The sequence below is a fragment of the Myotis daubentonii genome, chromosome 13, assembly GCF_963259705.1.
Source record: "Myotis daubentonii chromosome 13, mMyoDau2.1, whole genome shotgun sequence".
NCBI lineage: Eukaryota > Metazoa > Chordata > Mammalia > Chiroptera > Vespertilionidae > Myotis > Myotis daubentonii.
In genome coordinates this window covers 6,934,864-6,955,629 of record NC_081852.1, presented here as the reverse complement: position 1 = coordinate 6,955,629, position 20,766 = coordinate 6,934,864, and the positions used below count along the sequence as shown (strand labels likewise).

Below are 20,766 nucleotides of genomic sequence, written 5' to 3'. Positions count from 1 at the left end.
CCCTTTTACACATGAACCAACATAATTTTTACAACTGGGCAAGGGAGGTTCTACTCTAATTTGTAAAATCAAATTTAAAAGAGGTCCAGAGACAAGAATCTCACCAAAGACTGGAGCCACGTTTCCTGTTCACCTTGGGGAGCAGGGAGGAGGACACAGGAGAGAACAGGCCCTGCGGGAGCTATCTGGCTTCTGTGTCCAATGCACTTGGTCCGTGAGGGCCAAGGGTCACCACGGGCTCATCCCACTACCGTCCAGGAGAAGCCATTCCTGAGCTATTTCTCCTGAGGACAAGCCCAGGGTCTCGGTTCCCGGAATAAGCCTGCTGGGGACAGCTGGCTCTCCGCCTCTCCTGCCTCCACTGGACCTGGCCCTCAACCCTCCTTCAGAGCCGCTTCAACACGGACTCATTAACAGCTTCACTCATCCAGCCAGACGTTTATCAACTCAACAGCTATGGACTCAGCACCTACCACCTGCCAGGCTCTGAGCCAAGCATGGGGATAGAGGGAGGGACACGATAAGCAAGAACCCTACCCTCACGGGACTTCAGTTCAGTAGGGGAAGATGGCTGGCACACAAACATGACAACCAATAAATGATTACCAATTGTGATGGGTGCTGAGAGGGGGAACCAGGGTGCCTGGTGATAAGGCAGCGAGAACTTGGGGCATATTTTAGAAAAGCTGGGAATTGGAGGATGGGCAGGGGCAGCGTGGACAAGCTGGGAGAACACATTTCAGGGAAAGGGAGCATTCCATTCGGAGCCGAGGCAGGGAGGGAGAAAAGAGAGAAGTATGGCTGACACAAAGCTGGAAAGTGGGGTGCTCAGGTCATGGGGCCTTGAGGCTGGTAGGCCCACTGAGCTTCATTTTGGTTTCAATAGAAAGCCGAGGAGGGGTCATCTCTGAAAGATGCCACTGGCCGCTGGAGGGAGGATAGATTGGAAAGAGCCAAGAGTGGAAGGAGGGTCATCAGTCCTGTGGGCACTTCAGCGGTCCTGTGGAGGGATGACGGCTTTGACGGGGTGCCAGAGGGGAGGGGAAGGAGGGGAGAGTGGTTGAATCAAAACAAGGAGAGGTAGAACTGACAGGAACTTCTACTAGATAAGCTGTGGGAAACCAAACCAAACCCAAACCAGGAAGGCTTGGGGATCATGTCTCCTCGGGGCCCGAGGCAGCGAGTGGAGTCCCCAGCCCCCTGGCAACTTGTCCAGGAGGCCACCCCCACTGCGGTGTGGCTGTACAGAAGGGACCACACATGCGCACCCAAAATATGCACCTTGGCACAGCTTTGTTTTCCGTTAAAGACACCTGAAAAGCAGCAGGCACAGCAGGGCACCTGGCCTCGCCATGGCTTCCTGGGAGCAAGCAGTGCAGCCCCATATGAGTCGAGGGAAAGGAGTTCGGAGTCCAGGCCGAGAGATCTGTCCCAACAGACTGGGAGCTCACACCGTCTTCCTCCAGCTGCCCACCTGCTTCCGCTCCTCCCCACAGGGTGCTCTGTTCTATCCCTCGGAGGCTCCGTGTTCCTGCGACGGCTACGTGCACGCGTGAAATCAACTGTGTGTGCTTTTCCTGTTAAGCTGTGTCTGTCAACTCCACCCTCAGGCCAGCCGGACACTCTGATAGGAGGGCAGAGGGGAGGCTTGCCCCTCCCACGGATACTCTTCCGAGGAGCTTCTGTGAATTCATAGGCACGCTTTTCACATGGCCCCGTTGCACCCGTGCAGCGTATTGCTCTTCTTGCTGTTACGCTCTGCCTTCCCTTTAGCAGCCCTCCTTGGAGACCCTCCAAGTCGCTCATGGGGCCGTCCCACCTTATTAATGGTGCGCTGCACTCCAAGGTCGTGGCGCAATCCCCTCTTCCTTTGGGCTGTTTTCTAATGTTCTGTCATTACAGAGGCTGCTGCAGTGACCATCAGCACAATGTCACTTTGCCCACAAGTAAACCTGTGGGTTAAATTCCTACAAGTAGGACTGCGGGCCCAGGGACGGCATTTTAAACTCTGGGAACTATTGCCAGATGCCTTCCCGCAGGCGCACCAGGTACGCTCTCACCGGCACTGTTAGGAGGGCTACACCAGGCTTTACCCTTTTTTTCAGGTCCACGTGTGACACGTGGAACGGTGGCACCAGCCCTGGCCTGTGCACCGCTAAACCCTCTCCCTCCCCATGTGCCCGCCTTCGCCCAGCCTCTGTGGGCAGCATCGCCATGGTCTCCAGGTGCTTCCCGTCGGGGAGACAGTAACGATGAGAAAAACCAAACCGCAAGGAAAATGTCTGGTGAGAGCTGGGTTAATAGCTTAAAAATCGATTCTGCTAGAAAAATACGGCATTTAAACCTGGACAACGAGCCCAAGTGAACTGCTACCTGCTCTCCCACTTCAATCCGCCCTGGGAGGGCTCCACCCCGCGTGACTCATGATTAAGAAGTCTCTCACGCCATGTGTCTATCGATCGCTTTAGAAAGATGGGAACTTCTGCTTCATAAGTGGAATTTCTTTGAGGTGGGCTAATGAGCTATCGTCACTCCCGACTAGGAAATGGCTAAGCTGTGCCCACCCCGGGCCTGTGCGACGGGGACAGGTGGTGGGGAAACCCAGAGCTGAAGGCAGAGGGCAGCCTGTACTGGGCCGGTCCTGGAGGCCACGCAGCAGGTCCTCCCAGAGCCAGGCCCGGCCCGTCGGCGAGCGGGAGGTCCGCAGGTGCGCCAGGCCCTTCCCCACGCTCCGCATCTGCAGTGAGTGCAGCGCCCTGATTTCCAGGTGGGAACCAGGTTCAGAGCTGCCACGTGAGGGGCCCAGAACAGAGCTGGCGTGTCCACCCTCGGATATCTGTGCAGAGTCTACCGCCGAGAATGCGTTAGCCTGCCCGCGAGTATCCTGCGCCTTCCTGCGCCTCTGCCTGCCAGTGTCGTCCGCACGCCCGGTGACCTGGCAGGTGGGAGGACCTGCCCGGCTTTCAGGAAAGCACAGCTGGCTGAGGAGAAGGCGGGGCTCACAAAGGAGAGAACAGATGTGAGTGAGTTACGTGGGCTGCCTGTGGAGTTTGGATCCACTCCTCACGCCTCGGTCACTTGGAGATGAAGCATTCAGGCACAGTAGCAATCGAAGAAAAGGGTAAAACGTTATGGAGGAACGGTTTGGTGAACACCGATTGGCAAATCTGAGAAGAAAGGCAGTGTGTGGATCTTGGCACGGCTCAGCTCTCAGGCAGACGCCGCAGCTAAGCCCGGCCGCCCTCCTGCGCCGCCTCCACAGAATACACCCAATGTGCACGGATCCGGCCACAGGCGCCGCCAGCCCTGCCACACGGAGGCCGTGGACAGAGGGGCCGGCCCCAGAGGACAGTGAGCGCGCTGTGAGTTCGGGGCTGCTCCCCGCTCAGGGCCAGCATGGGCTGCATGAAGCAGGACCTGCTGCCAGTGGTTCAAATGGACGGTTCTCACTGGGGCAGCCCTGCCTATTGGGAAGCCTCAGGCACTCACTCTGGCTGGTACATGTGAGACCACCTGCACGCTTGCCGGCGCTCCTGTGCCCAGGCTGCATCCCAGAGGTTCCTGCCCGCGGAGCAGGGTGGCCTGGCGTCTGCACTTTAGCAGGCAGCCCCGCCGACTCTGGTGCAGGCCACCTGGAGACGGTACCTGAGACACTGGCCGTGGGCACCAGGAGGCTCTGAAAGGTGAGGTCTCACCTCAGGAAGCCTCTCTCAGACCTCCTCCAGGGGGTGTGCAGTCACTGAACGTGCGCGCTGGATGCGCATTGTGTGCCCACACACTCCTAGGCACACGGCGGCAAAGGGGGAATGGGGGCCTCCAACAGGGGAGATGGAGCGCAGACGTCCCGGCCCAGCACAGCAGGCAGCTGCCGGCGCTCTGCGGGCAGAGCAGAGTGCTCGGCCCTGATGAGGGTGACAGAGGTGACATCAGAGAAGTGGTTCCCAGGGAGGGGACCTCCAGGCTGGGTAAGGGGTTAAAAAGATAAAAACATGGGGGAGCATTCCCAGGCATAAAGTCTAGAGCCAGCTGAACGTGTCTGCAGAGTGCAGGTAGTTCTGTTTCTTTAGAGTACCAGGTCTGAGGGGCATGTGTGTGTGTGTGTGTGTGTGTGTGTGTGTGTGTAATTAAGGGTGAGGGAGGCACGTCCGGGGAGTGGCCAGTCCCCCAGGAGTGGCTGTGCACAAAATCTGCCAAATATGCCAAAGAGCATCTCTGAAGGTGTTGAGGAGGGCTGACACGTCAGCTCCACATTCTAGAAAGTCCGCCATGGGCTCCCCGAGACGGGAAGTTCAAACATGGGAAGGTTAAGGCACTTCTTCGCCAACAGACTCCTCTGTGAAAATCTGAGCCGAGCTGGCCGCTGCTCTCTGCGTCCGCCCGGAGCAGAGGGCTCTCCCTGTGAGCCGTTCCTTTCCACCCAGGCAGGCCAAGACCTCACCCTGAGCTTGCATAAAAATGCGAACGTTCCGTTTTAAATGTAAGTGAAGAGGACAGGAGTAGCGAAAACCACCCCGCGGTCGGGCCTGAGCCTCGCTTCCCGGAGCAGCTCATGGAGGGCACGGGGCCTTCCCAGCAGCACAGTGGCGACTGGGGCGCACAATTAACATGCACGGAATCAACCACCCTTCACGGCAAATGGAGCTGTTTGCGGAGAAACGTGTTTGTGGCTCTGGGAATCATTAATCAATGACACAGAGGCAGCCCAAAACAATTACTGTCCCAGGTATCGCTGGAGGCGACCACAGCGCCAATGTTCACATAGAGAAACGAGCGAGCTGCTGCCACCCTGAGCTCAGGCCTGCTGCTGCCCAAGGCCTGGGGCGCAGGGGCGGGGGAAGGGCCATCCAGAAGCCTGGAAGGAGGGTGTGCTCTGGAGCCCCCTGGGCTGTGTCCAGCGGAGGCGATAGATGTGTGTTGCTGAGACGCTGAGATGAGGGGCCAGGATGTCCCTGCAGGGCGGCCCTGGGAAGGCAGGTGCTCTGGGTTCTGAGCTGGGCACACACCCGCCACACACACTCTCTGGACAAGCTGCCCTTAGAAAAAGCACCGCCACAGGTTTCTGAAGAATCGCATTAGGGTGTTCCCAGCTCGCGCCCAACACTTGCTACAAACTGTCTCCACAGGAGCAGAGAGTGTCGGCCAGGAAATGCAGGAGCAGCTCCCTACACGCACACACACCTGCGTGCATGGGCCTTCCGTGTCCTTGAGCACATTCATGGTCAGGGTCAGTGCCACAGTCCTTCCTTCCTCTGCTTCCAGCTCCTGTCCTCTCAAGCACGCCCAGGCGAGCAGGTTGGTGTGTGCTGGGCATGCTCTGTGCCAGGCAGAGACCCCTTGTGTGAGGGACCTAGAGGCCTGCCCGACTGGCCACCGCTAACCAGAGAGGTCTTACAGGGAGCTTCCAGCCTGGGAGAGCGCTGAAGGCCAGGGTGCCGAGAGTTTACACAACTTGCCCAAGGCAGGGTGCTGGGAGACGGTGGAGCGTGAAGTCACATGGACTTAGAGAGAGACAGGCCTGAGCTGGAGCCTAGCAATTCCAGTTAGCAGCCCCCAGGGCCCCGTTTTGCATCTTTGAAATGGAACTGACAAAGCCCGGCACAGGGCCACGGTGACACTAGGAGAGAAGCTGAATGACAAGCACACAGCAAGGGCTCCAGGTGACCAGCTGCCAAGGTTGCCAATGACATGATACCCAGCGGGATGATGCCCGAGTCTGTGTGAGCACTCAGCCTATGCCAAGCTGCCCTGCACTAATCGCGGGCGTCTGCCTGCCTGGTGCTGGTGGTGGGAGAGTTGCCATGGTAGCTAGCCTTTGCCAAGCCAAGTCCCAGCTGCTCTCAAAAAGGCTTCCACCCAGTGCTTGCCCCCCTGAGCCAGGGTCCCCAGGCCGTGACAGCAGCCCCGGTTACAGCTGCAAGCAGATGGCCTACCCCCGACCCCTACCACCCCTCTGCTCCCCCGGCTGGTGCCCGGCATGTGGCCTCCTGACATAGCTGTGTCTCCCGCTGGGTAGAGCACGTCATGCTTACGTTATAGAAGACAGACAGGGCTGAAGCCAAGCCTGGCCTGCTGGAAGCACCTGCAGGCAGGCTCAGACGTAAATAGAGGCCTGCACCTTGGGGGGAGGTGGTGGAGGGAGCAGGGCACTGTGGACGGGCACACCAGACAGGCTCAACCAGCAGGTGGGCACCGGGCTGCGAGGAGCTGGCCGGGAGCTGTCTGGGGCCCGGTCACAGAGGCTCCTGTGCCACGGCCAGCCCGGCCACTCCATAGGGAGTTGTCTAGTCTAGACCTGACTCACTCCTCTGGACCAGTGATGCTCTTGAGCTCCGGATGCCGCCTCCCTGTGCTCCTCCCTCCCTCAGGGTTTTACATTCAGGCCTCCTCAGTGTCACCACATGTCACTCCAGGCCCCAAGCCCAGCAACTTCCCTCTTTTCCACACAATGTGGCATTATGTAGGGGGCACAGAACTCCTAGAGGGGCCCAGCCCAGCAGATCAGGTCTCTCATGGGCTCCACTCTGACCCACTGTCTCATCATGAACATCTCCGAAGGACAGCCGGCCCAGGCAGACCCTCCACCCCCTCATCTGCGCAGCACGCACCCAGCGCCTCCCTCTCCCGCAGTTCCTGCCTCCTGGAGCCAGAGCTGCTGGGACAGTTTGAATGAGAGCACCTCTGTGAGCACTGGCAGGCATTTCCTACTCCCTCGGCCATGGCCTAGGTACCAGGGTTCGTTTCCCACCCACCCCGCTTCTTGGAGGGGGAGAACCAGTCCGAAGGGACCATAAAAAGAAGAGTAACCGCCACAGCGACAGCAGCAGCCACAGCCACTGAGCTCCGACCCCCGCGGGCACAGTTCTGGACAGGAGCAGCCTCTCTGATCTTCCACACAAACTGATGAGTCAAGGAAGACAGCCCCAACGGCACTGGGCCTGAAGGGGTGCAGGGGGTGGGGGCTGGGTCTGCGTACGGCCCGCCTGTGGCATCGCCCACCTGCCCCCTCCCCCATGCCCCTTCTTCAGGGAGCAGGTGTGGCTGGTGGCCTGGTTCCTCTGGTCCTGGAGGAACTCAGGCTGAATTGGAACTATCTGCCCCACAACCTCCCAGGAAACCAGAGGTAACAAGCAAGCCCGGCGACAGGAAGGAGCAGCTCATGAAAAGAGCACGTGCGACAATGGCATGGCCTCCCTGGCCTGCCCTGCTCGGTCTCCCGTTCAGGGGCTGAGCCCCCAGCCCAGCCAGCCCCTCCGCAGGTGCCAGTGCCAAGGGGGACCAGGGCGGCTCCTGCTCTGCCGGCTGGTGCTGCCCGCCTGTCTGCACCTGGTGCTCCGCTACCACAACCAGCCCGTGCGCTCTGACAGCTTCCTGCTGTGCCGCACGGAGACCCAGAGAGACTGACGTTCACGTACAAGACAGGAGGGGGGAGAACAGCCTCTGCCTCGTCCTGTCCTGCCTCTCGGGTGCTGTCAGCCACCCTCCTTCTCCCCCACCCCCACCCCCGGGAGCTGGGAAAGCAGCACCTGTGGGCTGCAGGCTCTTGCTCCCCGAACAAGGCCTCTGACAGACATGCCACTGGGTGAGACAGTCAGCAAAGCAAGACTCAGAGACCAGCACAAATGCCACAGGCATCCTGCTCCACAGCCTGGGGTTGGGCCTCGCTCTTGGCTGTGACGTATGCTCCAGACCTTGCCCACCGCCCGGCCCGCAGGCTTGGGAAGTGCGTGCCGTCGGGCCAGCCTCAGAGGCTCTCCTGGGAAGAGCCAGGGAAAGAACTGGGAGAGGACCCGGTAGGGACCCTGAGAGATAGGAGGGTGGCGGGCAGTGTTCCAGTGCTGGCCCCGGGAGCCACTCTGGTGAGCCCACCACACCCGCACCTGGGCACTGCGCCAGGGGCCGGAGCTCCTGCTGAGGCCCACAGTGCCAGTGTGCTCACCCGGGGCCTGAGAGGCGGGCGCTGCGGGGACAGCTCGGACATAGGGCTGGGGTGTCCAAGCACCGACCCCCCAGGCCCTCACAATGTGGATGCACCGGGGGGGTCAGGCTGCAGGCGGGGCCAAGGTGCTGGACGACGCGAAGGTCAAGCATTCTGCACTGAAAACTGCTCTCCCAGGATTAGAAAGGTTAGAGCACATTCACTCAGCAGTTCATCAGCGGTTTACACCTTCAAGGCATGTGTGTGCAGGCGTGCGGGTCCCTTTGCACACCTCCCTGGACACACGCTCGCAGCGCGCTCCTTGGATTCTCAGAGGGAAGGGAGTGGCCACCGTGCCTGTGAGCGAGGGGGGCCCTGCTCACTCGTGTCTGGTCGTCCTGAGGGAACAGTCATGATGGGCCGTCCTACCTTCTCGTGGTCCAGAAGCTCCTGCAGAATAACCTGTCTTTCCCGACACAGCTCTAGGAAGTCCTCGGAGTGCTGGCTTTCGTGCAGGGACGGGAAGAAGGTCAGCCGGGTGCAGTCTGCCGCCACCTCGTCGCTCTCGCCCTCGGCCGCCCTGGGGGTCAGCCCACCTGCCGTGGCGTAAGGGGACAGTGTTGGCACAAGCCACCCGATGTCACCAGGGGTGGGGTGCCGTGGGGCCTGAGCCGCTGGGAGGAACGGCCAGGGCCAGGGCGACGTGACTGGTGTGCGGGTCCGCGGGTCCCTTGCTGCTGCTGCGAGTGGACACACCCGGAGGCTGTGGGTGACCAGACGCCTCAGGTGGACCCCCCAGGGGGCCCAGGCCGGGCTGCTCGCCAGGGTTTGTTGGATCTGAATTTCACCTTGTTCACTCTTTGAAAAGAGTGTTTGTTGTTGTTTTAATTATGGAAGCACTATCTTCTAATTATAAGAAAAATCTGGGAAAACCATGAAGCTGTGAGAAATAAAACAAATGTGTACCCAGAGTCAGTACTGACAATGACAGCTGCCGTTCAGTAACGTTTCTCGGTGCTGGGAAGTGCAGGGGCACTTGTCATCGGGTGCTGCCCGGGTGGGAGAGGCTGCGGAGCCGCAGCTGACGATGGGGAAACTGAGGGAGGCCGCGCTGTGCGCAGGGTACAGGGCTGCCGAGACCCCAGGCCCAGGTCGAGGCCGAGCTGTGCCTCCGTCCAGAGTCAGCGCCGACTCTAGGCTGATCGTCCTCACTGTTCACAGTTGGTGCCTTTCCTGCACATGTATGTGTAGGCACGCATCTGTGCAATTTTTGACACAGTAGGAATTACACTGCATTTATAGCTTTTCTAATATTTTTTTCACTCAAGATCATATCATGAGCACTTTCCCATTCCACTGGGAGTTCTTTCCAAACAAGACACCACTGTGTGGAGCCTCAGGATCCCCTGAGCCCTCTCCGACTCGTTGGTTCTGTGCTACCATGAAGCTGGGCGCTGCAGTCGCGCGTGTGCATGGCCATGGCCACGGCCACGGCCACGCTCCTTTCCTAAGGCTGCATGCCGGGCCTGCCCACTGGGTGCCAGCTAAGCACACACCTGTGTGGATTTCTAGATCCGACTCCTCCACCCTGTCCTGGTGTCCACCTGCCTGGAGCGGTCATGCGCACCTGCCTACAGTCCAGGAGCTGCAGCCATTTTCTTTATGCCAAGATGCTCACCTCTGTGACCTCTGCCCTGCCTGGGACTCTCACCTCTGGGTGAATGGCAGTGCCTGCTGCTCACAGCGCAGCCATACCGGCTTCCCCAGCAGGGAGGGCGTGGTGCAGTCACAGGCACGCAGGAAGGCACGGAGGAGAACCAGGCCGACTGAGCGCCTAGGGACCAGGGACTCAGCAGACCAGACGGAAGCCCAGTGAGGTCAGCACACCTCCACCTGCCCTCTCTGCAGCCACCTCCAGAGGAGGGCGCGGCAGGTTCTCACTCTGATCTTTGAGTGTGGGCCTTGGGGTGGAGAGATGAGAAGCAAGCAGATATTGCAGTGTTACCCTAAGTCCTACGACCCCCCAAATCAACCTGATCCGAGCCCAGCATCCTCACTTCCTGGCAACACTGCAAACTGGCCAGAGAGCCAGCTCAGCAGGAAGCCCAACACCACGGTCCCAGAGACAAGATGATCAACACTGAGAAGCTGTCACTTGGTTACAGTCTGATACTAGCTGCAGCCTGGGGCACAGAGCACTCACAGCCAGGGAGTATCCGAGCCCAGGCAGCCTGAGAGCAACCACAAAACCAGACAGTGTGTGTGTGTGTGTGTGTGTGTGTGTGTGTGTGTGTGTGTGTGAATGTGTTCTTGCCAAAATGACCTCTGAGAAGCAAACCTGTATTTTTAGCAAGTTGACTCATTCAATTTCCTCCATGAAAATTATACAAATAAAGAGTAAGCAGAAACTTAAAATATTCAAAGTATGTTTTTTGTTTGGGAAATACTACACTTAGCTTTGGTCCACTTGCTGCAGTGTCAGTTACCTATAGTCAAATGTGGTCCAAAAACATTAAATAAAAAAATTCCAGAAATAAACAGTTTCACATCGTGCGCTATTTTGAGCAGCGTGATGAAAACTCTACGATCTCGCCCCTCCCATCCAGGAAGTGAGTCTGCCCTTTGTCCAGCGCCTCCTCGCTGTCTGCTCCGTCTGTCAGTCCCTCAGTAGCCGTCTCAGTTATCAGAGCAACTGCCGCCGAGTCACAATGCTTGTGCTCAACCAGCCCATTTTATTCAACAACGGCCTCAAAGCGCCAGGGCAGCGACGCTGGCAACTGCGATACGCCACAGAGAAGCCACAGTGCCTCCTTTAAGTAGGAAGGTGTGTGTGGGTAGGAGCACCACAGTACACGGTCCTGCAACTGCCCCGTGGTCAGGGGCTGCAACACTGACTACTCTATCTGTCATGTTTACAACCAGAGAGGTCAGGGTAAGAAGCATCGCTATTTCACCATTTTTACCCTAAGACGTCCTGTTGTTTTCCTCCCCTGTGTTTTGGGTCACACACTGAACATGTATTTGTACTGTCTGGGGCACTTTTAAGGTTTCCCTGATTCAGCAAGTTGACAAGATAGATTCCCTGAAGAAATGTTTACTGTGGCCGTGTTACTATAAAGTCTGCCCTCGGGCGCTCTGGGCCTGGGACAGGTCCCGCTCGGTTCCAGGAGCACGTAACGCACAGTCGGCCTGCCCGCTCCGGAACCGCAGCGTCTCTTCCCAAGACAGCAATTCCATGTCGCTAATAAGACCCTAAATAAAACCAATGACTGGTTTAATATTAAAATGAAAAATAGTTGATAAACTGAATACCTCCGTTTTCAGCATTTGTTTGAGAAATACCACCATTTCTGTCCTGGCTTTCCTGAAATAAAATAAGAGAAAAAGAAATTAAATCCTGGGTACTACCTATATGCACCCCCCATTCCACATATTCACAAACACATAGACATGCACGTGACCCCTTCAAATAAATCACATACTCAAGACTCAGATGCAAGAGAAAACGCTGAATCCTAAAGGACCACAGTAAAAAGCAAGTATTAATGTTCCCGAGTCAAAGGGGAGAAAACCCACAATCTTCCACTAAGTAGAATTACAGTAATTACCCAAATGATGCCAGAGTGGGATTACATAGCACCCGGGCCTGGGGAGCAGGCCCTGCGGAGAGGCTCGGGCCAGCGCCTGCTTTCACAGGCAGCCCTGCTGGTCACCTGCACGCTGTGCGGGCTACTGATTTTTAAAAAATGTATGTTTATTAATTTCAAGGAGAGGGGGAGAGGGAGACAGGAACATCAATGATGACAGAGAATCATTGATTGGCTGCCTCCTGCACACCCCACACTGGGGATCAAGCCCGCAACCCATGCATGTGCCCTGACTGGTATTTAACCATGACTTTCTGGTTCATTGGACAACACTCAACCACTGAGCCACGCCGGCCGGGCCGGGCCACCTATTTCTCCTGCCTCCGTTTCCTCAGAAATGCATTGAGGGAGAGTACTGTAAGCCACCGGATTTTTATTGGCAATCCATTAGAAATTCAGTGTCTACTGAATAAAAGAATTATAATTTTTTCATTGAGTTTTATAAGGATGTAATGTGGATAAGAGGTTCTGTGTCACAGACTAGAAAACAAACTCAACAAGGACTTGTGTTCCAGTGTCTGGAAGGCTGGCTTTTAGAATATCCCAATCAGGATTGTTCGGTGAAGAAATACAAATCTAGTAACAGATGTTTCTACTCCACTACCAATTCAACTGGCTCCCCAGCCTTTAAAAGGCAAAAATGTAAGTTCAAGGACATGAGTTCAAGCTTTTGTACAGCACACTGTGGTCTGCTGGACTCCACTGCTTACGGCTCAGTGAGCTTCCATGCATTTAGACTAAATGGGTCACCGGCTGGAGCTTGCAGAAGTGGCCGAGTTCAAGGGATTCCCACTGTAAAGGTGCTGTGCGATGCGCTTGCACAACCACGTCTAGAGCAGCGCTGGCCACGCCTGCTCCGGAACAAACGCCTGTGCGAGCTGACAGTGACCATCGCCGGCTCTTTCCAAACTCTGGACTCTGTGGACGTCAGTGTGGCCTGGGTCCGTGGTGCCGATCTACACCACTCACCCACTCCTCCACGCATCCACCCACTCACAGCTTCCCTCCTCCGCTACCTGCGAGGGGTAGCGATTCTTTTTTTCTGTTAAACTGCATCAAGAATGACGCAGAGCCATCCTGCCTTTCCCCACATAGGTTTTCTCCCCTGCCTGCCCACATCAGAGCTCTCAGAAGCACCCCAGGAGTCCCAATGAAAACAACACCGGACAGACGGAGAAGCTACGGAGACGGCCCCCACGGCCTGCCTCCACGCCCTGCTGCCTGGGACCTACCTGGGGCCCTTCTGCCCGCTGGGCCTCGCTGGGGGACGAGCGTCGGAGGCGCTTCCTCATGCGCGCAGGCCCTTCTCTCCAGTCCAGCTCCCACCGGGAACAGGGTGCGGCTTCTGCTGCCGAGCCCCACAAGCCCAGCTCCCCGAAAAGCTGCTCCTGGATCCGGGCCCAGGCTCTGGCGGCCTTGACGTCGCCGCACCTCCGCCTCTGCGGAACAGAGCAGTGGATGAGCGCGCTCCCCTGAACATGGACACGGTCTGTCGCCAACAGTTAAACACGTGAAAAGCCCCTCGTGACTGGCCTCAGAATGCGATTTTTTCAGATCTAAGTCAATCAGTAAAGCTCTGTACCAGCTTCTCAGCTCCGAGCCCCAGTCGGGCCTGCCGCTAAGAACCAGCCAGGCCGCCTTCTAAGAGGCTGGATCCTTTCTTTCTGGGCTTGGAGGCTCTGCTGAGCTTGCCCTTCCACCTGACCTTGACCTCTCCCAACCCTGCTGCATCTAACAAAGTTACTCGTGAGCGAGCCTGGTGGCTGTGCGATAGTTGTGCATTTCTGGGCTGCCGGCTGCACGTCTCCCGACGCCTGGAGGCTCCCAGGCGCGCTGTGGACTCCCAGGCGAGCTTGTACGGAGGAACGTAGACCAGCTAGCATGGCTTACACTGCCCAGAGCCTATTTCACCAGCCCTTGGGCGCCACTGTTGCACTGTTCCTTGGCCCCTCACCCACCCCAATACGCCCAATGGCCCTACACCACTGTTCCTCCCTCGTGGCAGTGCTGGCCTCACTGCCTGTTTGCAGTCACTCTTTGACTCCTTGCCCCGCTCTTCACTTGTAAATACCCTCTGGCTGGAGCAGTGCCATTTAAGCTCGGCCTTTCTATGCCTGGCACAGGCTTTGGGACAGAGCAAGTACGAAGTAGCGACTGGAATTAGTAAGGTTCTAACACTATACGTTATGTTCTATTATTAGCAATTATTTTCTTGTTAATTTTGTTAACAAAACCCACTGACCATAGCTTCTTAGCCATGCAAACCTGCACATGGGACTTCTGCCTCGGTGCCCCTAGGGCCCTCGCCTCCCAGGAAGGAAGGGCTGCCCACCTTAAAGATGGGGGCCCTGAGGCTCAGACGGCAGCCGAGGGGGAGGCAGACCTGAGAGCCAGGCATGGGCCCCAGAGGTGCTGGCAGCACTCAGCCTGCCCTCGGCACTGGCACCGCTGCCCGAGAGAGAAGGCAACGCCCTCCTGTGGGGCAAGCACTGCTGCTCCAGCCCTGCCGGTCCCCACCCTGACCCACCCAGCTCAGGTCTCCGTCACTTCTTTTCCTTCCAGGTCACTGATGACTCCAGCTTTTTCCTGCCTCGCGACTTCGCCCAGGCTCTCCCTTTACCAAAAACACTTCCCAAACTGCTTTAGTCCATAGTCCTCCTTCAGATCTCCACGTAAAAGACAGTTCCCTTCAGATCTGCCCAATTAAACCCTTTTCCCTGTTATAAGCTCTCCTTGTACCTGTGTTTTCCAAGTCTATTGTTCATCGTGTTATAATGATCTGTTTATTTCTGCAGTTATTGATACCTCTCTCTCCTTTAGAGGGAAGTGCTCTGAGAGTGAGGGGTGCCTGCCGTGCTTGCAGTGGGCCTGAGGACCCTGAGGGGACCCATGCAGACACATCCCCAGCTCCTCCTCTGCTCAGACTGTGGCTGCAAATCCCCAGCACCATTAGCCCACCATTAGCCGGGCTGACCCATCCCTGACCAAGCACTGACACAGGCCGTCTAGAACCTAAACCAAAGGCCCTTCTGATTGTTACAGGGGTTCGAGGCGGGCTCCGGTCTCTGTGTAGAGGCAGGAACTGTTTTGGTTTTACCTGCACGTGATCTTTGTATAAAGATGCATAGAGCTCTTGTCCTTTTCTTCTGTAGTTTTCGATACACGACACAAAATCCTGGAGAAGAGAGACAGCAAGCCACAGTTTAGTGAAAGCGGATGTTAGATAAGAATTTCTCTGCTCAGACCAACACCAAAGGAGGTGGCCTGGGATCTGTGGTCACGTCCATCATAACCTCGTGAGTAAAGACTTCACCTAAGCTCACACACACACACACACACACACACACACACACGCACATGTTTGTGAGTTACTTCCACTCCCAGCTTGTAGCCGACAAATCCTCCTCCCAAGAATCACAGAAAAGCTGGGTCTGAATGCTCTGCTTTAAGACAGCGGAGAGCTCCCAAGAGCGCCAAGACTCCAGGAGGCAAGGAATTGGAGGGGAACCCTCACTGACATGGTCTCAGTGCCTAATACCTGTGCTTTTTTATTTCCCCTCGAGATATTCCAAGTTTGCAAATGCATAAGAGGCTGAGGAGCTAAACAGAAATTGGTGGCTGAGGAGCAGGGAAGCTTGACAGCACCTTTGGGAGTCTCAGGGCCTAAGGAGAGAAAACTGGAGCTCAGGCGCACCACACCTCCCAGAACAAGGAGCCCAGAGCCCAAAATAGCACAGTAACGAAAAAGGAGCCCCGCTTTCTGCATTGGTGTTCCCCTTTAAGCAGTTGCCCATGCGTAAGCAGCGTGGGGCTGAGGCTGAGAAATAAGTAACGCTTCCCGCAGCCTGAGCCTGTAGAAACCAGCAGGACTCAGGCTTTGGGTGGGATCTCGGAAGACTGCACCATCGGGACTCAGGAAGACCGGAAACAGACCAGGCTCTCAAAGCAGAAACCCAGCTTCCAGCGATCGCCCTACTGCAAGCGCATCCCAGAAGGCAGAGAAAGCTCTCTTTGGATGCGGTGCACCACCTGAGCTTCTAATAGAGACCTGCATGCAAAAAGCTCAGCAGTCAAGCAGGAATTACTGGATGTGCCCACAAAATGATCAATAGAAAAATAAACATGTATCCAGACATTAGACTTGTCAGACATGGACCTTAACATAATGCAAGCAATATTGTCCAAAGTGAAATATGGAGAATTTTGCAAGAGACATGGAATCTCTGAAAAATAACCAAATGAAAATTATAAACCTGTCATATGAATTAAATAAATAAGAAATTTTATGGGTGAGTTTAACAGGACAGTGGATAAATGAGGTTGCAAAAATACCCTTGCTAAAATATGATGAGATAAAAATATGGAAAATATTAAAAAGGTAGAGAGAGTTAGGTACATATATAATATGGAGAAAGCATATAACATGAGCCTCAAAAGGGCAGTAGAGCAATACGAAAACTTAATGAGAATTTTCTGAAATAAATGAAAGCCATCAGCCATAGATTTGACAAATTCTACAAACCTAAATAAAACAAGGAAAATATTTTTACAACCACACATAATCCCATCATAGTAAAACTGCAAAAACAGAAGATGAAGAAAAATATTCAAAAACACACAGGGAAAAGTCATATTGTCTTTCAAAATAGAACAGTAAGAATGGTAGAGGCCAGCCCTGGCCGGATGGCTCAGTTGGTTGGAGCATCGTCCCGTACACCAACAAGACGCAGGGTTGACTTCTGGTCAGGGCACATACCTCGGTTGTGGATTTGACCCTCAAGTCAGGTGTGTAGGGGAGGCAACCAATCAATGTTTCCCTCACGTTGATGTTTTTCTCTCCCTTCCACTCTCTAAAATCAATAAGAACAAATCTTTAAGTGAGGCTTATAATAAATAAATAAGAAAGTGAGTACTGACAATGTGTTCAAGAAACCTGACTCTGAAGAAGGAAGACGGCTCTGGAGGCAGAGCTGACAGGTGAGAGGGAGGCTACGACTCAAGTGGACGGCGAGGCCCGGGGAGGTGGCAGCAGGTTGAAAGCGAAGGAAAGAGAAGTGTCGTGATGGTGCAGGTTCTCTGGGAGGAGAGGTAAGGATGGGGTCAGCAGCCCACGCAGGGGTTGACCTGAGCTGGGGAAGGGGAGGCCCCGCATGCTCTAGGCTCGAGGGAAGGACCTGAGGATGTGCAGCTGTAGACATGTGTGTAAGCGGGACACTGGGAAGCGAGGCGGGTCACACCTGGTGGCTCCTAGCTCCGGGTGGAGTGGGGTAAGGGTCTGCCTCCCCGGAGAGCTGAGCAGGGGCCTGGAGCAGAATGCTGAAGGTTTGGGACAGTGGATTAGGAGGATGGAAGGAGGAATTGGCCAAGGAGAAATGACTCCAACAATACAGGAAATGAGCTCTTGGACACTGTTCCCAGGTGCGTCTCCCCTACTTGCGTTTCCACCCTGCACATCTCGGTGCTCGGCACACACTACTTTCCCATTGGCCTTTGAGGCCTTTTGTGCCCCAGAAACTGGTCCCTCTCAGGGTGTGGAGACAGGAGGAGGGCAATTCGGGTCTGTTCAAGGGCAGAGGATCTGCCTGGGCGGCAGGGAATGTGGCTTGTTGATCAGGGACACGTTCAGAACGGAGCTCCGTGTGGCTTATTGGAGCTAAATAGCCTTTGCTTAGCAACTGCCTGTGCATGAAAGAGTTTAGAGCCTGTGAAGTAGAACAAAGGGCCCACGAAGGCCATCTGGAGACTTGAGGGCACGCAGAGCTAGATTAGAGAGCTGTGCTCGGCTCTCCCAGCGCCTCCCAGGAAGGGCTTGGCTAGAGGGCACAGATCAGACTTTGGAATGGGAATGGGCACATCCCATCTGGAGGGTCACCTTTAAGTGAGCTGACCTCAAGCTGGTGGTGCCCACCGTGCTAGAGACACCCTAGATTGGCCAGCTGCCGTGACCCTCCTGCCCAAGCTGTCCCATAGGAAGCGCCTGCTGGCTACTGATGACAGTCATTACACTTGTTTGTTTAAAGCCTCATTAGTCTTGTGTCCACAGTTGTGTGGCCTCACAACAATGAGAAAAGCCAGCATCTGAAGGCAGCCCCTCAGACCCTGCTCAGAAACTTGGAGCCAAGATGACAGTCGCAGGCCTTGCCCAGCCACACTCTGCACGCGCCAGGCCTGGAGGGAGCTCAGCAGCGAGAAATGTCACGGCTTCGCATGCACTGACCTGCCGTGTGCTGACACCTTCCCAACCTCATTTTAACCCTCCTACTCTCCATTTCACTGCTAGTAATTTATTCCAAGGGCACCTAAGATATAAGCCCAGGGATTCCCTGGGCAACATTTCCCACCATCCTATTTATAGCAGCTCAAGATGAAGTGGTTCAAATTCAACACAGGAGGGGTGCTTCCGCCTCATAAAGCGCATGTGGTCGCCAAGGCCATCGCAAGGGCCACCACTTGCCCACACAGCACCTTTGTAACTGTCCTGGGCCTGACCGGAGGGCTAGAATCGTGGAACGAAGCTGCATTTCAGCTTCCTTCCGCCACTCTGGCCAGATGTCGCTGCTCACAGCCCACACAGCCATCACGGAAGCCTCGGCGTCAAAACTATTCAGATACGAGACCAAGTTTATGACGGACCAAGAGTTTTGAAGGAGGGTGGAAAACAGCATGGTGGCAACCACAGTTAAGCCTGTATGGATTTGCATGGGACACAGCAAAGAAGATGCAGCGCACTGGTCCTGAGTGCCGCCTGCCAAACGTTTCCAGCTCTCTCCTCCGAGGTCACCATCCTGCTGTCCTGGAGCCAGGCGAGGCCGGGATCCGTGTGCGGGCGCTGCAGGGCCCCTGGGCAGCTGGCTGCGCTCCTTTCTGACTGTGATGGCAGCGCTCGGTGTCCAGGCGATGGCTGCTCCGTGAGCCAGTGCTGCTGAGGGAGGCTGAGACTCCCGCAGGCTCCCCGCAGCCCACGCTGCACCGGTAGCACAAGGGAGAGATAAACCTTCGCCATTTTAGGCCAATGAGATTTGGGGGTATCTGTTACTGCAGCATAACCTAACTTCCACATAAAATATGTTAGAAAGGGTTGTAGTGGAAATGGATTTCTATGTGTGATCAGTGAAAAAAGATCAAGAGCACTAAAGTGAAAGCAAGTATGAGATGAATGAAATACCATGAGAAAAGTGCTGGAACAATTTGAACAACAAGACAAATTACAGGCTTAATGAATTATAGCCCAATGTATACCTATAGATGAATCCCTACTGATATAAATAACATTAAACAAATAAATTTAGGGGGGGAAGAGACAAACCTTCCTCATAGAAGAACTTCAAAGAATGGAGGTACATACCTACCCCCCAGGAGGCAGAACTCAATTGCTTACCCCACTAAGGGTGGGTGGACTTAATGCCTGGCTTGCGAAGGATCAAGTGTGGAGAGGGAAAACAGTAGCTTCCCAGTGGGGAGACCTGCAGGTGCCACATGACCATGCGCTGAAGGCTGACATCATTGGGCAACGTCACATGGTGCTCTACAGTCCTTAGCTGATATGTGACGAGAAGGGCACTTCTCTGTGGAATGTCTTCCAGAAAACCCATAACCCCAGGCTGATGATGAGGGAAAATATTAAACAAACCCAAGTTGAGGCATATTCTATGAAACACACCTCAGAGACCAGCATCTCTCAAAACCGTCAAGGCCACGAAGAAAAAGGAAAGTGCGCAATTGTCACTGAGTGAAGAAACTAAGGGGATGTGATAACTAAATGCCATATGGATGGTGTCTTGACTGGGTTAGTAGGAAAATAAAACAAAATAAAGTCTGGAGTTTAGATACTAGTAATATACTAATTAATATCACTTCTTAGCTTTGACAAATGCACCATGTTATGTAACATAAGATGTTAACAAGGGGAAATTGACTAAGGAGTATATGGCATAGTGAATAAAATGTGAAAAGTATATAAAAGGTATTTGGAAATAAAAAGCACATTGAAAAATACAATGGGTTTCTCACAATCCTTTCACCTAAGCCCCATCATGAACCCCATGGGGGATGGGAGTCCCCACTCTCTCGGTTGGACACAGTCCTATGTTTCTTTTGGGTGCAGACAACTCATTGTACAGAGTGTAATTCTCATGTTCAAAGACAAATAATTTTTAGTAAATCTTGTTTCCCCAAATTGCACAAGCCAACCATGTCATCAGACCCCAGGTGGGCACGCTGCCTGAGGAATGTGCAGAGGCTGGTGCAGAATTCACGAAACCATGAATGGCATCATTTTTGATGAATAGTTAAGGGAATTTTAAGAACATTATTGACAACTTGATTTCCATTTTATGAATATATTTTAAAAGGTAACCTCATATTACATGACCTCAGTATCAGCAGTCTTCTTCACAATTTTTAAAGTCCCTATATTCACTAATAATTCCACAAAGGAAAGGCAACAGCCATGCTGTCTGTCTGACTTTAGTGACAAGTCTAGTTCCTTTATCATCAAACTTTCTTTGGCCAAAGAAACAAGTGAGTTGTTCGAGTTGAACCTGGGTGATCTCTCATTCATCGCAGCTGAAGTAAACTCAGATGCGGAGACGGGCCCCCCGTGTGTCACATGTTCCCACTGATTACTCTCACTGGTCACCCCGTCACGCGTCGGTCACCTCTCCTCCACTGGCGGGTCTGGGGGTCGGGGGTGTTGAGTAAGCGTGTCATGTTGCCGGGGGCAGAGAGCAACAGAGGGACTCATATCTGTGAGCGCTTTGTAACTGCATTGCTGTCTGCTCCCTCCAGCACCCTCCCAGCTCCCGCTGCGCAGCCTAGCCCAGCAGGGGCAGCAGCTGCATCACAGAAGCTGGGCTCCCCACCGCCTGCCCCTGGAATGAGCTCCCGGAGGACACTGCCCACCTCTGTCGTCCAGGGCCTGGCAAATGGAGGCAGCAATAGAGTTTGAGATACTGAAATGAAGCTCACAGAGCCTCCTGCCTCCTCTGAGCCAAGTTCTCTGCAGCTGGCCTTTCCCTGCCCAGAGTAAAACATTCCTGGCCGTCAGGATGAACAAGGCCCACCCAGTAGGGTCTGTCAACAGCTCCTCCAGGTCTGCGAAGGACGAGGGTCAGGAGCTGGGCAGGCCTGGCTCTCACGGCCACGGCCACTGCCACAGTGAAAGCCATCTGCAATTCAGGATTTTCCTTGTTGCAAAACAGTCAA

General features: G+C 54.8%; 1 protein-coding gene across 3 annotated transcripts in view; it reads right to left on the bottom strand.

Moving 5' to 3' along the window:
- Positions 1 to 20,766, bottom strand: part of WDFY4 (WDFY family member 4) — a 256,614-nt gene that overhangs the window by 68,694 nt on the left and 167,154 nt on the right. For all 3 annotated transcript variants that reach the window (XM_059662081.1, XM_059662080.1, XM_059662082.1), the window contains exons 40-43: positions 14,660 to 14,737; positions 12,795 to 13,001; positions 11,228 to 11,279; positions 8,345 to 8,511 (exon numbers count right to left, since the gene is read on the bottom strand). In XM_059662081.1, the coding sequence (XP_059518064.1) occupies positions 8,345 to 8,511; positions 11,228 to 11,279; positions 12,795 to 13,001; positions 14,660 to 14,737 (504 nt within the window). The remainder of the gene's footprint in view (positions 1 to 8,344; positions 8,512 to 11,227; positions 11,280 to 12,794; positions 13,002 to 14,659; positions 14,738 to 20,766) is intronic.